Source organism: Salmo salar, chromosome 10 (assembly GCF_965601325.2).
Source record: "Salmo salar chromosome 10, fSalSal1, whole genome shotgun sequence".
In the NCBI taxonomy this organism is placed as follows: domain Eukaryota; kingdom Metazoa; phylum Chordata; class Actinopteri; order Salmoniformes; family Salmonidae; genus Salmo; species Salmo salar.
Genome location: NC_138300.1, coordinates 32131110 through 32148175, shown reverse-complemented (window position 1 = coordinate 32148175; position 17066 = coordinate 32131110). Strand labels below are relative to the sequence as shown.

Genomic DNA, 17066 nt, shown 5'->3' with positions numbered 1-17066 from the left:
CTAAATTATTTAAAAATTAAAACAGAAATATCACATTATTCAGACCCTAGGTACTTTGTTGAAGCACCTTTGGCAGCAATTACAGTTTTGAGTCTTCTTGGGTATGACACTACAAGTTGGCCAACCTGTATTTTGGGGAGTTTCTCCCATTCTTCTCTGAAGATCCTCTCTAGCTCTGTCAAGTTGGATGGGGACGGTTGCTGCACAGCTATTTTCAGGTCTCTCCAGAGATGTTCGATTGGGTTCAAATCCGGGCTCTGGCTGGGCCACTCAAGGATATTCAGAGACTTGTCCCAAAGCCACTCCTGCGTTGTCTTGGCTGTGTGCTTAGGGTTGTCGTCCTGTTGGAAGATGAAGATGACCCCAGTCTGAGGTCCTGAGCGCTCTGGAGCAGGTTTTCATCAAGAATCTCTCTGTACTTTGCCCTCGTTCATCTTTGCCTCGATCCTGACTAGTCTCCCAGTCCCTGCCACTGAAAAACATCCACACAGCATGATGCTGCCACCACCATGCTTCACCATAGGGATGGTGCCAGGTTTCCTCCAGACTTAACGCTTGGCATTCAGGCCAAATAATTCAATCTTGGTTTCATCAGACCAGAGAATCTTGTTTCTCATGGTCTGAGAGTCTAGGTGCCTTTTTGGCAAACTCCAAGCGGGCCGTCATGTGCCTTTTACTGAGGAGTGGCTTCCATTGGTTGAGTGCTGCAGAGATGGTTGTCCTTCTGGAAGGTTCTCCCATCTCCACAGAGGATCTCTGGAGCTCTGTCAGAGTGACCATTGGGATCTTGGTCACCTCCCTGACCAAGGTCCTTCTCTCCCGATTGCTCAGTTTGGCTGAGCAGCCAAATCTAGGGAGAGTCTTGGTGGTTGCAAACTTCTTCCATGTAAGAATGATGGAGGCCACTGTGTTCTTGGGGACCTTCAATGCTGCAGAAATGTTTTGGTACCCTTCCCCAGATCTTCCCCAGATCTCCCCCTCAACACAGTCCTGTCTCGGAGCTCTACGGACAATTACTTTGAACTCATGGCTTTGTTTTTACTCTGACATGCACTATCAACTGTGGGATCTTATATAGACAAGTGTGTGCCTTTCCAAATCATGTCCAATCAATTGAATTTACTTCAGGGGGACTCCAATCAAGTTGTAGAAACATCTCAAGGATGATGCACCTGAGCTCAATATCGAGTCTCAGATCAAAGGGTCTGAATATTTATGTAAATAAGGTATTTCTGTTTTTTATTTTTAATAAATTAGCAAAAACATCTAAAAACCTGTTGTCGTTTTGTCATTATGTGGTATTGTGTGTAGATTGATGATGATTTTTATTTAATTAATCAATTTTAGAATAAGGCTGTAACGTAACAAAATGTGAAAAAAGTCAAGGGGTCAGAACACTTTCCAATGGCACTGTATATATATATATATATATATAACTGCAATACTGCTTGGTTTTTAACTCTCAACAGTTTCTCGTGTGTATCAAGAATGGTCTACCACCCAAAGGACATCTAGCCAACTTGACACTGTGGGAAGCATTGGAGTCAACATGGGCCAGCATCCATTTGAAACGCTTTCGACACCTTGTAAAGTCTATGCCCTGACAAATTAAAGCTGTTCTGAGGGAAAAAGGGGGGAGGGTTGCAACTCAATATTAGGAAGGTGTTCTTAATGTTTTGTACACTCTGTGTGTGTGTGTGTGTGTGTGTGTGTGTGTGTGTGTGTGTGTGTGTGTGTGTGTGTGTGTGTGTGTACTCACTATGCAGTAGGCCACCAGGGCGCCCTGTACAAAGCCGGCCAGTACGTCTGTGGGGTGGTGCTTGTGGTCGGAGACGCGTGATAGGCCGGTGTAGAATGCCATCATCAGCAGCGTGAACTGGAGGAGGGGGCGGAGCAAACGGGCACCTCGCCAGGTGAACCTGGACTGGAGATAAAACTGATGGAGGGATGGAAAGAGGTTGAAAGAGAGAGAAAAAGGGATTATTATTTTAATGCATGACCACAGAAAGACATTGAGCAGTAGGCGTTTGATCTTACACAGACAGATTTATAGTAAACATCTGAAGCTGATATGTATATCTGTATACCATCAGGAGAAATGATTTTGTAAAAGTGAATAAGTGTGAACTATATTGTGGTATATTACTGAGATGAGTGTCTTTAGGAAGTAGTATGACAGATGACAGGGACTGTGTTCTCTCCTCTCCTCTCTTCTCCTCTACTCTCTTCCCTTCTCCTCCACTCTCTTCTCCACCCATCTCTTCTCCTCTACTCTCTTCCCTTCTCCTCCCCTCTCTTCTCTTCTCCACCCATCTCTTCTCCTCTACTCTCATCTCTTCTCCTCTACTCTCTTCCCTTCTCCTCCCCTCTCTTCTCTTCTCCACCCATCTCTTCTCCTCTACTCTCTTCCCTTCTCCTCCCCTCTCTTCTCTTCTCCACCCATCTCTTCTCCTCTACTCTCATCTCTTCTCCTCTACTCTCTTCTCTTCTCCACCCATCTCTTCTCCTCTACTCTCTTCCCTTCTCCTCCCCTCTCTTCTCTTCTCCACCCATCTCTTCTCCTCTACTCTCATCTCTTCTCCTCTACTCTCTTCCCTTCTCCACCCATCTCTTCTCTTCTCCACCCATCTCTTCTCCTCTACTCTCTTCCCTTCTCCTCCCCTCTCTTCTCTTCTCCACCCATCTCTTCTCCTCTACTCTCATCTCTTCTCCTCTACTCTCTTCCCTTCTCCACCCATCTCTTCTCTTCTCCACCCATCTCTTCTCCTCTACTCTCATCTCTTCTCCTCTACTCTCTTCCCTTCTCCTCCCCTCTCTTCTCTTCTCCACCCATCTCTTCTCCTCTACTCTCTTCCCTTCTCCTCCCCTCTCTTCTCTTCTCCACCCATCTCTTCTCCTCTACTCTCTTCCCTTCTCCTCCCCTCTCTTCTCTTCTCCACCCATCTCTTCTCCTCTACTCTCATCTCTTCTCCTCTACTCTCATCTCTTATCCTCTACTCTACTCTCATCTTCTCTCTTCCCCTCTACACGCATCTCTTCTCCTCTACTCTCATCTCTTCCCTTCTCCACTTCTCTCCTCCCCTCTCTTCTCTTCTCTTCTCTTCTCCCCTTCCCCTTCTCGCTCCATGTTACAAACACCTTTAAATGTGTGAGTGTGTATTATTCTGTGTGTATTATTCTTGTCCTGATCACACAGACCAGACTGTGTTCTGATAAATGTTCCTCCTTCAGCTGTAAAAAAACCCATGACCACTGACTAAACCCAACAGAAACGCACACGCACTCCGGTCCATGTTCAACACCCGTTCAGAGTGAACTCTCTCCCCCCATTAGAATAAACAGCAGACAAGCGGATGTGCCCTCTGACTCAGTCAGCTTAGCTGGGTTATATTTTACACCAAAGCACAACCAAAACAGGAATGCAAACGGCCAAGGCCATTCTCAATCACACACACACACACACACACACCACACACACACACACACACACACACACACACACACACACACACACACACACACACACACACACACACACACACACACACACACACACACACACACACACACACACACACAAAGTGAGTTCAGGCCTGGACCCTTGGACTTCCTGTGTTTCTTCATCTCCCCTCAGACTCAGACCTGTACTTCCTGCTTCATATGGCCAGAGACTGGGTGGGGCAGTCTCCGGCAAGGTCTCTCTCACTCCCTTCCTCACCCCCTCTCTCACCTCTCCACTCAATTCAATTCAATTCAAGGGGCTTTATTGGCATGGGAAACATATGTTAACATTGCCAAAGCAAGTGAGGTAGATAATATACAAAAGTGAAATAAACAATAAAAGATTAACAGTAAACATTACACTCACAGAAGTTCCAAAAGAATAAAGACATTACAAATGTCATATTATGTATATATACAGTGTTGTAATGATGTACAAATGGTTAAAGTACAAAAGGGAAAATAAATAAGCATAAATATGGGTTGTATTTACAATAGTGTTTGTTCTTCACTGGTTGACCTTTTCTTGTGGCAACAGGTCACAAATCTTGCTGCTGTGATGGCACACTGTGGTATTTCACCCAGTAGATATGGGAGTTTATCAAAATCTGGCTTGTTTTTTAATTCTAATCGGGTTTGTTTTTTAATTCTACTCTCACCAAGTTCCACTCTCACCAAGTCCTAATTAGCTGACCTAACAATAGCCCAGTCAAACCCCCCTCCTCCCCATAAGGCTGTAAAATTCCCAGCGGAGGTATGGAGTAGGCTGACTGGCTCTTCCTGGAAGACAAGCTCATCATCATTGTTGCTCATCATTGTTGTCCTCGAGGAAGGAGAGGAAGGTACCCTCCCATCCCTCTCTCCCATCTCTCCCACACTCTTTCTCTTTCTCTCAGGGATGTTTATAGTTCGGGGGGAGGGTAAGGTGAAGGAGGGAAAAGGTATTGAGCTACTGGCTGTAGTTCCAGTTCTGGTCCTGGAGAGCTGCTGGCTGTAGTTCCAGTCCTGGTCCTATAGAGCTACTGGCTGTAGTTCCAGTCTTGGTCCTGGAGAGCTGCTGGCTGTAGTTACAGTCCTGGTCCTATAGAGCTACTGGCTGTTGTTCTAGTCCTGGTCCTATAGAGCTACTGGCTGTAGTTCCAGTCCTGGTCCTATAGAGCTATTGGCTGTTGTTCCAGTCCTGGTCCTATAGAGCTGCTGGCTGTAGTTCTAGTCCTGGAGAGCTGCTGGCTGTAGTTACAGTCCTGGTCCTATAGAGCTACTGGCTGTTGTTCTAGTCCTGGTCCTATAGAGCTACTGGCTGTAGTTCTAGTCCTGGTCCTATAGAGCTACTGGCTGTAGTTCCAGTCCTGGTCCTATAGAGCTGCTGGCTGTAGTTCCAGTCCTGGTCCTATAGAGCTACTGGCTGTAGTTCCAGTCCTGGTCCTATAGAGCTACTGGCTGTAGTTCCAGTCCTGGTCCTATAGAGCTACTGGCTGTAGTTCCAGTCCTGGTCCTATAGAGCTGCTGGCTGTAGTTCCAGTCCTGGTCCTATAGAGCTACTGGCTGTAGTTCCAGTCCTGGTCCTATAGAGCTGCTGGCTGTAGTTCCAGTCCTGGTCCTATAGAGCTACTGGCTGTAGTTCTGGTCCTGGTCCTATAGAGCTACTGGCTGTAGTTCTGGTCCTGGAGAGCTACTGGCTGTTGTTCTAGTCCTGGTCCTGGTCCTGGAGAGCTGCTGGCTGTTGTTCTAGTCCTGGTCCTGGAGAGCTACTGGCTGTTGTTCTAGTCCTGGTCCTATAGAGCTACTGGCTGTTGTTCCAGTCCTGGTCCTGGAGAGCTGCTGGCTGTGGTTCCAGTCCTGGTCCTGGAGAGCTGCTGGCTGTTGTTCTAGTCCTGGTCCTATAGAGCTACGGGCTGTTGTTCCAGTCCTGGTCCTATAGAGCTGCTGGCTGTAGTTCCAGTCCTGGTCCTATAGAGCTACGGGCTGTTGTTCCAGTCCGGGTCCTATAGAGCTGCTGGCTGTAGTTCCAGTCCTGGTCCTGGAGAGCTGCTGGCTGTAGTTCCAGTCATGGTCCTGGAGAGCTGCTGGCTGCTGTTCTAGTCCTGGTCCTATAGAGCTACGGGCTGTTGTTCCAGTCCTGGTCCTATAGAGCTGCTGGCTGTAGTTCTAGTCCTGGTCCTATAGAGCTACTGGCTGTAGTTCTAGTCCTGGTCCTATAGAGCTACTGGCTGTAGTTCTAGTCCTGGTCCTATAGAGCTACTGGCTGTAGTTCCAGTCCTGGTCCTGGAGAGCTGCTGGCTGTAGTTCCAGTCCTGGTCCTATAGAGCTGCTGGCTGTTGTTCCAGTCCTGGTCCTATAGAGCTACTGGCTGTAGTTCCAGTCCTGGTCCTATAGAGCTGCTGGCTGTAGTTCCAGTCCTGGTCCTGGAGAGCTCTGGCTGTAGTTCCAGTCCTGGTCCTGGAGAGCTGCTGGCTGTAGTTCCAGTCCTGGTCCTGGAGAGCTGCTGGCTGTAGTTCCAGTCCTGGTCCTGGAGAGCTACTGGCTGTAGTTCCAGTCCTGGTCCTGGAGAGCTGCTGGCTGTAGTGCCAGTCCTGGTCCTGGAGAGCTGCTGGCTGTAGTGCCAGTCCTGGTCCTGGAGAGCTACTGGCTGTAGTGCCAGTCCTGGTCTTACTCACACTACAGCCAGTAGCACTGCACGAGAGAAATGTTCTTACCACAGACTGAGGAATGTCTCACTAACACTCATCCATCAGAAGACTATTGTGTTTCTGCCCTGAGAAAAACTACTATAAAAAAACCACTAAAGATTTTTTCTAAACTCCATGACTGACTGAGAAGACATGAAGCCACAGTTTAGTGGTTTCTTACAGAAGAATTCTACTCAAGAAGAGAGACTGCTTTCTCTGACTAACTTAATCACTCTGGGACAGATATAAAACACAACTAGGAAATAGAGAGAGATAAAGAGATGTCCTGCCATCATTCCACACCACAACAGAATGTCTGTAATATTGTTGTTTACTAGCCCTCAATTATAAAAAAAAAAAGGATCCCTGGGCTGTGTGCTGATGTGTGTGTCGCTGTTTGTGTGAATGTGTGTGTCACTGTCTGTGTGAATACTGTACAAACTGCCTGGTCAGTTTATATTCCCTAGGAAAGTTGGCTCTTATCTCCTCGCTCTCTTCTTGCTCTCTCTGTGACTTCACCACTAGATCCACCTCCCAGAAAACGTGTTTGTGGTTTGAATGTCAAGCCTGCGGTCTGGAGGCACACCTCTCTTCTTCCATCCCTCCTCTCTTTTAGACTCCCTCTCACCATTCTAACAGAGGCTGTCAGAGAGAGGCAGGGAAATACCCAGTACTCACCACAAAATACCGCACAATACTCTAGGAAGCATAGGCCAACAGTACACACCCAAAAGCTTGACAACCCAGCTCAGCCAAGCTCAGCCTTTCCAAGCCCAAAACACTGAGCATAGTTGTGGAAATATCTGCAGACTTAATAGAGTGGAAGAGGAGATGGGGGGATAAAGAGGGGAGGTAGAGACAAAGAAAGAGAGGGGGGGAGCTGGGGGGTCAGTGTATGTAATTAGTGTGTTGGAAGCGTGGAGGCCCGCTGGGGTACGAAGACAGACCAATAGACCACAACAGGTGGAGATAGGGAGAGAGAGAGAAAGAGAGGAGAGAGAAGGAGAGAGAGAAGGACAGAGGAAGTGTGTTCAGCTGTTAAGAGGAAAACAGGTGGAGTACATCCATCCATCCCTCTAGGGAGAGGCGGAAAGAAAAGAACTCTTCAGAATGTCTGATTAAACTATGAGCAGGAAGGAGGGAGGGAAGGAGGAGGGGTTAGTGGGGGAGTCGGGATGATGAGGGGATAGAGGGGAACAAAGATCTTTTTCATCAGGCAGATGAATCCTGAAGCTCATTAACCCTTTACACTCGTGGGAATTGGCCTACATGGATAGGGCTAAATTGAAATGTTTAAATTTTTTTACAGAAGGAATATGAAATGCATAACCATGGTAGCAATTTTACATCTACTGTACTTTTTGCTGCATTTGTTGATAACGAAATCTGAAAAAAACTCTTCATACATTCAGTAAGATGATAAGAATATTCCTGGATAATGTGGGGTAGGATAAGTGAGAGGACTAACTGGTGTCTCCAAGTGGTCACACACCTCTCCAAAGTGTACACAGTTCCTAATCAATTTCTATGCACTTTTATGACTCAAGAGTCTTCAATTATAAGGTGCTTTTTTATTATTTTTTGCTCTCCTAGCTGTTCCGTTGAGGAACTAGAACAAGCACACTTGTAGTTGTTTTGGTTGGAACACAGCCCTGCATCACACAATTACTGTTGTTGTTTACACAATCCACAAACGGTCCATTATAAATTGCTGGGTCAGGAGGTGTCAAAATGAGTAGACCAAGGTGCAGCGTGGAATATGTTCATCTTGTATTTTAATGCCCAAAAATGAACACTTTACAAATAAACAAAAATGACAGCCGTCAGGTACTTACAACAAAACAGAAAGCAACTACCAACAAAAAATCAAAGGAAAAACAGGCTGCCTAAGTATGGCTTCCAATCAGAGACAACAATAAACACCTGCCTCTGATTGGAAACCATACCCGGCCAAAACATAGAACACAAAACATAGAATGCCCACCCACCTATCACACCCTGGCCTAGCTAAACAGAGAAAACACAGCTCTCCTAGGTCAGAGCGTTACAGTACCCCCCCCCCCCCCCCAAAGGTGCGGACTCCCGGCCGCAAACCTGAACCTATTGGGGAGGGTCCGGGTGGGCATCTATAATTGGCGGCAGCTCTGGTTCGGGGCGTAGCCCCCACACCGCCCGCTGATTCCCCCGCTTCTGTGTCGCCGGAGGAACCAGACCGTGGATCAACGCTGGAGGCTCTGAACTGCAGACCGCCGCTGAAGACTCGGGGCTGCAGACCGTCGCTGAAGACTCGGGGGCTGCAGACCGTTGCTGAAGACTCAGGGCTGCAGACCGTCGCTGGAGGCTCTGGACTGAGGAGTGTTGCTGGAGGCTCCGGACTGGGGAGCGTCGCTGGAGGCTCCGGGCTGAGGAGAGTCTCTGTAGGTTCCGGACTGGGGACCTTCGCTGCAGGCTCCGAGCCATGGATCATCACTGCTGGTTCCGCGCCATGGATCATCACTGGAGGCTTTGTGCCATGGATCATCACTGGAGGCTCCGGGCCATGGATTATCACTGGAGGCTTTGTGCCATGGATCATCCCTACAGGCTCCGGGCCATGGATCATCACTGGAGGCTTCGTGCCATGGATCATCCCTACAGGCTCCGGGCCATGGATCATCACTGGAGGCTTTGTGCCATGGATCATCCCTACAGGCTCCGGGCCATGGATCATCACTATTGGCTTCGTGCCATGGATTATTACTGGAGGCTTCGGACCATTGATTATCACTGGAGGCTTCCGACCATTGATTATCACTGGAGGCTTCCTACAGGGAGCTGGAACCGGTCTCACCAGACTGGGGAGACGCACTGAGGACCGCGTGCTCAAAGCAGGCACCGGCCATACTGGGCTATGGAGGCGTACTGGAGGAAGAGTGCGCGGAGCAGGCACAGGACGTACTGGGCTATGGTGGCGCACTGGAGGAAGAGTGCGCGGAGCAGGCACAGGGTCCACTGGGCCTTGGAGACACACTGGAGGTCTGGCGCTTAGGGCTGGCACAACCCGTCCTGGCTCGATGTTGACTATAGCCCGGCAAGGGCGGAGTGCTGGTACAGGACGAACTGGGCTGTGCTGGTGAATGAGGGGTACCGTGCGTAGAGCAGGTGCAGGATAACCTGGGCCGAAGAGACGCACTGGAGGCCAGATACGTTGAGCCGGTGCACTTCTCCCTGGCTGCCGGCCAACTCTAGCACCGGGCTGTGAGTACGCACTGGCAACACAGTGCATATCACCGCATAACACGGTGCTTGCTCGGTCACTCGCTCCCCACGGTAAGCACGAGGAGTTGGCTCAGGTCTTAACCTCGCCTTAGCCAATCTACCCGTGTGCCCCCCCAAAACATTTTTTTGCCGCTGCCTCTCGGCCTCCTGTTGCTTGCCTAGCCGTTCCTCCCAGTATCGTCGTTCCGCCTTCGCTGCCTCTATCTCCCATTGCGGACGGCGATACTCCCCAGGCCTTGTCCAGGGTCCTGCCCCATCTAGGATCTCCTCCCAGGTCCACTCCTCTGAGCCATACTGCTTGGTCCCGCTCCTCCTCCTGGAGAGTGCACGCTGCTTGGTCTTCTTGTGGTGGGTAGTTCTGTCACAGGCATCAAAATGAGTAGACCAAGGTGCAGTGTGGAATATGTTCATCTTGTATTTTAATGCCCAAAAATTAACACTTTACAAATAAACAAAAATGACAGCTGACAGTTCCGTCAGGTACTTACAACAAAACAGAAAGCAACTACCCACAAAAAAACAAAGGAAAAACAGGCTGCCTAAGTATGGCTTCCAATCAGAGACAACTATAAACACCTGCCTCTGATTGGAAACCATACCCGGCCAAAACATAGAACACAAAACATAGAATGCCCACCCACCTATTACACCCTGGCCTAGCTAAACAGAGAAAACACAGCTCTCCTAGGTCAGAGCGTGACAGAAGGGCATCATTTCAAAGCTTGTTCTATTGCTAACATGACTAGCTAAGTTATAAAATACAATATTACAGTGTTAGGCTTTCACAAGACAATTCAGGGAAACAGATCGTAATTTTGTGGCGAATAGAAAGGAGTCATGAGTGAATTCAGGTGTTTCTGCCGTGACAAATTTTCTTCACAGTAGACAAACATAGGCTCATTCTGTTCAGAACAACCCAGGGAATGAAACCATGTCATTACTGAACATCAAACATAGTGATCATAAACATTGATATGAAATTTGTTTTATGACATGGAAATGTGAAGGGCACATTTGGACTCAAAGCAGTATTTATTATAATCATCGTCTCATCTTTACAAATACATTGAGTCCTCTTAACTTACAGCTTTTCCCTCACTCAGACAACAACACAATGTGCTATAGCTGCCCAATATGCTAGAGGAATAGAGGAAACTTCTTGTCGCGTCCAGTGCTAAAGTTCAGAACAGCCAGTCAAACCCATACAGAGCTGTGAAGCGCAGAACCTGAGGTCTGACGTCATGTTTTACTATACAGCCACTGTGTTCCAATTAAGTCAGTGCCAAAATCTGCAATTTTCAACCCGTATACAGATATGAGTGTAAAGGGCTACACCTACTTCCCATGATGCCCTCTGTCATCTGCACCACTCCATTGTTTCTGTGTACCACAGTGTGCGTGTCTAATGTATGTGTGTGTGTATGTATGTGTGTTACTCACAGCCAGGTAGAGCATAGTAAACATGGAGAAGGAGGCATGTCCTGAGAAGAATGATTTCCTGGTAAAACAAACAAGCAAACATGAGTTGTGTGTGTGTGTGTGTGTGTGTGTGTGTGTGTGTGTGTGTGTGTGTGGTGTGTGGTGTGTGGTGCGTGCGTGTCTGTATGTGTGTGTGTGCCTCTGTGCACGTGTTTGTGTGCATGCATACGTGTTTTGGTATGTGTACTGACCTGGCTTCCTGTACTTTGCTCTCAGGGCCATTACAGGTGTATGAGGTGATGTATCCGAGGGAACAGTTGATGGCTGACCAGTCAGGGTTACACACGTCCAGGAAGTGCGGTCTCATCCTGCCCACTGACACCTTGGCGATGTCTGTGAACGACTGACTAATGGCACAGCCAAATATAAACACTCCAACCTAGAGATGCATTACAACCATTAGTACCATATAACCTTCATATTAAAACAAGAATATTCTTGAAATGTATAATTTATTGTCCAGTCTCTACCCACCCAGACCTCTACTAGTACTCACCTGTTTGTAGAGAGATGAGACATAAGGGTTCCCAATGAAAGACCTAGATCCCTCCCTCAGATGGTGAATCCTGTAACACTCTCCTATAACAATCTGTAGAGGAGAGGAGAGGAGAGGAGAGGAGAGGAGAGGAGAGGAGAGGAGAGGAGGATTTGAGATGAAGAGGTGAAAGGAATTGAACATTACAAACAAACTCTTGATCGGGTTCTGATGAGTGATTTTATCAACTATCATGCAGTTAGGTCAAACACATGCACACACACACAGTGACAATGTGTAACTAAGCATGCACATGTTGATTAAGTGAAGACAGGGATAAAACATGGAGGATGAAGACAAGATGGAGAGAAAGACATTGAGGATAATGAATGAATAATGGAGAGATGGACACATTGAGCATGGCCTGCCGTTCCCTGGGGCACGACTGATATGATGTCTTTAATGATGCGTTATGACAGAGGAGCTGATGGAAGGATGGAGGAGGGGATGAGATGGACAGATGACACCTCTAACAAAGACAGAGAGATATCAGAGATTCTATCTATGGCTCTGGGTTAACATTGTCACACGTCATGTAGCGCAACGGCCGTATGTACTGATCTGGCACCGATCTGTCTGATAACTCACAAACAACAAGCAGACAAACTAGCTACCGTATGGCTTGCACTAGGCTGGAACAAGTTTGCTCAGCTGATCGAGCATGGTTTGTAGTAGCTAGTGCATCATAACTACCGAGAGCAGAGTGATTTTCAGAATAAGGAACTAGTGTTAGGTGTTAGTGTTAGGCGATTAACACTGTCTCAGAGTCCTGCAGTGATGTTGTAACACTGTCACGATCGTCATAAGAACTGGACCAAGGCGCAGCGTACGTAGCGTTCCACATGTTTATTAAGTGAAACTCAAAAAAAAAAACTATAAATGAACACGTGAAGCTATGGAGTGCTCACAGGCAACTACACATAAACAAAACAAGATCCCACAAAACACAGTGGGGAAATGGCTGCCTAAATATGATCCCCAATCAGAGACAACAATAAACAGCTGCCTCTGATTGGGAACCATACCAGGCCAACATAGAAATAGAACAACCTAGATTACCCACCCTAGTCACACCCCAACCTAACCAACATAGAGAATAAAAGACTCTCTATGGTCAGGGCGTGACAAACACTAGAGTTCTGGCCTTAGCTTAGTGGGTTAACACTGTCTCAGAGTCCTGCAGTGATGTTGTAACACTAGAGTTCTGGCCTTAGCTTAGTGGGTTAACACTGTCTCAGAGTCCTGCAGTGATGTTGTAACACTAGAGTTCTGGCATAGCGTAGTGGGTTAACACTGTCTCAGAGTCCTGCAGTGATGTTTTAACACTAGAGTTCTGGCCTTAGCGTAGTGGGTTAACACTGTCTCAGAGTCCTGCAGTGATGTTTTAACACTAGAGTTCTGGCCTTAGCGTAGTGGGTTAACACTGTCTCAGAGTCCTGCAGTGATGTTTTAACACTAGAGTTCTGGCATAGCGTAGTGGGTTAACACTGTCTCAGAGTCCTGCAGTGATGTTTTAACACTAGAGTTCTGGCCTTAGCGTAGTGGGTTAACACTGTCTCAGAGTCCTGCAGTGATGTTTTAACACTAGAGTTCTGGCCTTAGCGTAGTGGGTTAACACTGTCTCAGAGTCCTGCAGTGATGTTTTAACACTAGAGTTCTGGCCTTAGCGTAGTGGGTTAACACTGTCTCAGAGTCCTGCAGTGATGTTTTAACACTAGAGTTCTGGCCTTAGCGTAGTGGGTTAACACTGTCTCAGAGTCCTGCAGTGATGTTTTAACACTAGAGTTCTGGCATAGTGTAGTGGGTTAACACTGTCTCAGAGTCCTGCAGTGATGTTGTAACACTAGAGTTCTGGCCTTAGCGTAGTGGGTTAACACTGTCTCAGAGTCCTGCAGTGATGTTTTAACACTAGAGTTCTGGCCTTAGCGTAGTGGGTTAACACTGTCTCAGAGTCCTGCAGTGATGTTTTAACACTAGAGTTCTGGCCTTAGCGTAGTGGGTTAACACTGTCTCAGAGTCCTGCAGTGATGTTGTAACACTAGAGTTCTGGCCTTAGCGTAGTGGGTTAACACTGTCTCAGAGTCCTGCAGTGATGTTGTAACACTAGAGTTCTGGCCTTAGCGTAGTGGGTTAACACTGTCTCAGAGTCCTGCAGTGATGTTGTAACACTAGAGCTGAACGTTTCTAGCAGGGGGCGGGGTGGGGTACAGCCTCCCAAGAGACACGGTGGTACGCCATCTCATTGCGGACCCCCTGGAACTCTGAATGCCCACACACAGCCCTCTATGTAACGCCCACCCACCCTCTCCTCTCTCTGCCTCTCCTCTCTCACTATATTGCTCCTCAGATATTGACTTGCCCTCCTGTCAGCCTGCTAGAGATATACTGCACCTCTAACATTCTCCATATATACCTATATCTATTCTCTCTCCATCTCCCTCCACACTGCCTATCTCATCCCATAGTGTAGACAGAGTCTGTCAGGGAGAGAAGGGGAGGAGTGTGTGTGTGTGTGTGTGTGTGTGTGTGTGTGTGTGTGTGTGTGTGTGTGTGTGTGTGTGTGTGTGTGTGTGTGTGTGTGTGTGTGTGTGTGTGTGTCTGTCAGAGTGGGACTGTGCCAGAATCCCAGAAGACACCACTAATGATATACAGATGTGTAAAACACTCCAATTTGCCCACACCATGAGCTGTGAGAACACACACACATACCCACACACATATACTCCTGGTTTGAAAAAGCAGAAGTGCTGAGCTGGTAGCTAGAGTGTACCACCATCAGGATAGACTCCAACAGAGCACAGCCTGGGGTCTCATATAGTAGAGGGGGCTAGCACTTGGGGTGTGTCTGGTGTGTGTGTGTGTGTGTGTGTGTGTGTGTGTGTGTGTGTGTGTGTGTGTGTGTGTGTGTGTGTGTGTGTGTGTGTGTGTGTGTGTGTGTGTGTGGGGAAAGGGCACTGGGGCACCAAGCCTAGAGGGCAGGCAACAGGCAACAGGTAATGTAATGTATCGCATCAACAGCTCAAACCAGGTGTGTGGTTCACATACACACACACACACAAACGCACACATGTACACACACCCTCCCTTGATCATCAGAAGAATGGAAATTGGTCTATATTCAGTGTGGAGCGAGTCAATGCTGTTATGGCGATGGAAAATGACTTCACACAGAGCAGACAACATATGAAAATCACACACACACACAAACAGAGACAGGAAGGGATGAGTATAGAGTATGAAGTGAGGGATTAGAAGAGATACTCAGAGAGGTAGACAGGAAAGGATGAGTATGAAGTGAGGGACTAGAAGAGATACTCAGAGAGGTAGACAGGAAGGGATGAGTATGAAGTGAGGGACTAGAAGAGATACTCAGAGAGGTAGACAGGAAGGGATGAGTATGAAGTGATGGACTAGAAGAGATACTCAGAGGTAGACTTACAGAGAGGATGGCAATAAGAATGCCAGCAGCACAGAGCACAGCATCGCTGATAGTGTCTCCATTTTTATATGGGTACCGGATGGACTCATCAGAACAGTAAAAACCTCTCTGGTACGGCTGTATGGTGCTAGTCTCTATTATCAGGAAGGGCAGGCCAGCTGCACAGGGAGAGATAGATAGAGAGAGAGTGGGGGCAAAGGGAGAGAGGGGGAGGGAGAAAGAGTGATAGAGAGAAGGGAGAGAGAGAGGGAGAGAGCATGGAAGAGAGAGAGGGAGGGGGAGAGATTGGAAGAGAGAGAGGGGGAGAGAGTGGAAGAGACAAAGACAGTAGGTCAGTGACTTGGACACAAACAGGAGGTTGAGAGAGGGGGCGTGCGGGTTTCACCACGGGAACATGGGATAGCATAGGAGGAGAGAGAAACGGAGGTTGGTCCAACATGGTTGTCTGAGTGTAGAAGAGTGACGGTCAGAGATAGTCACAGAATCACCACCCAGTTAACTCCAACCCTAACCCACTGTTTTAATCTTTCATCTAATATGGTCACTCTGTCTGACTCAGTTGACCATGCAGACCTCTAGACCTCCAGGCTTACCCCCTCTCTCCTCCCAGCCTTCTCCAAGCAGAGAGCTCCATGGTAGGTCTGACTTACGGCCATACTGGGCAGAGTGAGCCCCACACCAGTGAGGACAGAGGAGGGGATGGTGGAGCTCTTGTAGGAGTAACGCAGACTGACGTCGCTGCAGTAGAATCCACGCTGGTACGGATGCACTGAGGTGCGGTGGATTGCAAGGCTGGGCAGCATGACTGAACACATGCATACATTCACAGGTCAACACACACCTAGGACAACTTTCAGACACGCAAATGAGCACTCAACACACACAGTTAACTCACCTGTGACCTGTGGAGAGAAGCCTAGTCTACCTGGGCGTGGTAAACGGCGTGTGTGGTTAATAGTGGTTATCAGGGCATTAAACCCCTTGTTTACATTGTCAACAACCTCCTGCTGATTCTATTTACAGTGTTTGGATTGAACTAATCCCATTAGGAGGAGTGGAGAGGAGTGCTACTAAACTTGTAGTACAGTTAGCTCATTTAGAAAACGTAGAGTTGCAGTCTACTCTGTCGGTTATAGTGTATGTGTGTGAGTTTGCGCGCGTGCGTTGTGTGTATGTTTCAGTCTGTCAGTCTGTTCTGGCTCATAACCATGTCACACACACACACACACACACACACACACACACACACACACACACACACACACACACACACACACACACACACACACACACACACACACACACACACACACACACACACACACACACACACACACACACACACACACCAGTGCCAGGGAAAATAATTCCATATCTCCAAATCAAAGCAGTAGAACCACTGGCCTGTTAACTGTAGCTGGAGGATTACAGTCAGCCCTGAAGGGTTGTAAAACCTGTGGAAAATAACAATAACATGGCAAAGTTTTCAAGCTTTTAACGCTCTGGAACATTTTTCTAATAAAAAGGTGTGTGTGTTGGAGGTGAGGGGGGGGGGGGGGGGGGGGACAGTGGCTTGAGACTATTGCTCAGACCTCTCAAACACTCAGACATAACATTTGCTATCTCACATCTCAGATGTCCTGTGATCAATCAGAAACCACTCTACTCAATTCAAAGGGCTTTACTGGCATGGGAAACATATGTTTACATTGCCAAAGCAAATGGAATAGTTAATAAAATGAACAAAATGTGCAATTATCTCTCTATCCCTCTTCTTCCTCTTTCTCTCCCTCTCCTCCTCTCTGTTACATCAAATTTCTCTCTCACTCAGCTCTCTCTTTCCGTCCTTCTCCTTCTTTCTCTCCCTCTCCCTCTTCTCTTTCTCTGTAGCCATCTGAATGGTCCAGGGCGGTAGACAGGGAGTTCACTGCAGACACCTGTACAAACACACACCAACCATGGCTGGAGCTGGAGAGAGAGACTTGAAACGGGTCTCTCTGACACTTGTACATAGTTATTTTAATGTACTGTTGAGTTTACTGTCAATACACACACTCTGTGAGACTTCCAGTGATCCGTATGATAAACAGCCAAGCCCATTTGAAGGACCAGAACCACCTCTCTCTATCTCTCTCTATCTCTCTCTCTCTCTTCATACTGGCCTGGTCCTTGGTGGGAGGTGGGA

General features: G+C 47.7%; 1 protein-coding gene across 2 annotated transcripts in view; it reads right to left on the bottom strand.

The window, feature by feature from the left end:
* The window catches only part of LOC106560230 (phospholipid phosphatase 3), a 44071-nt gene that overhangs the window by 10363 nt on the left and 16642 nt on the right, over positions 1 to 17066 (bottom strand). Inside the window, exons 2-6 of one of the 2 annotated variants that reach the window (XM_014122871.3) lie at positions 15532 to 15686; positions 11404 to 11496; positions 11099 to 11286; positions 10869 to 10926; positions 1760 to 1936 (exon numbers count right to left, since the gene is read on the bottom strand). In XM_014122871.3, the coding sequence (XP_013978346.2) occupies positions 1760 to 1936; positions 10869 to 10926; positions 11099 to 11286; positions 11404 to 11496; positions 15532 to 15686 (671 nt within the window). Of the gene's footprint in view, positions 1 to 1759; positions 1937 to 10868; positions 10927 to 11098; positions 11287 to 11403; positions 11497 to 14881; positions 15040 to 15531; positions 15687 to 17066 lie in introns of both variants that reach the window. The other variant, XM_014122869.3, reaches the window with a different exon arrangement.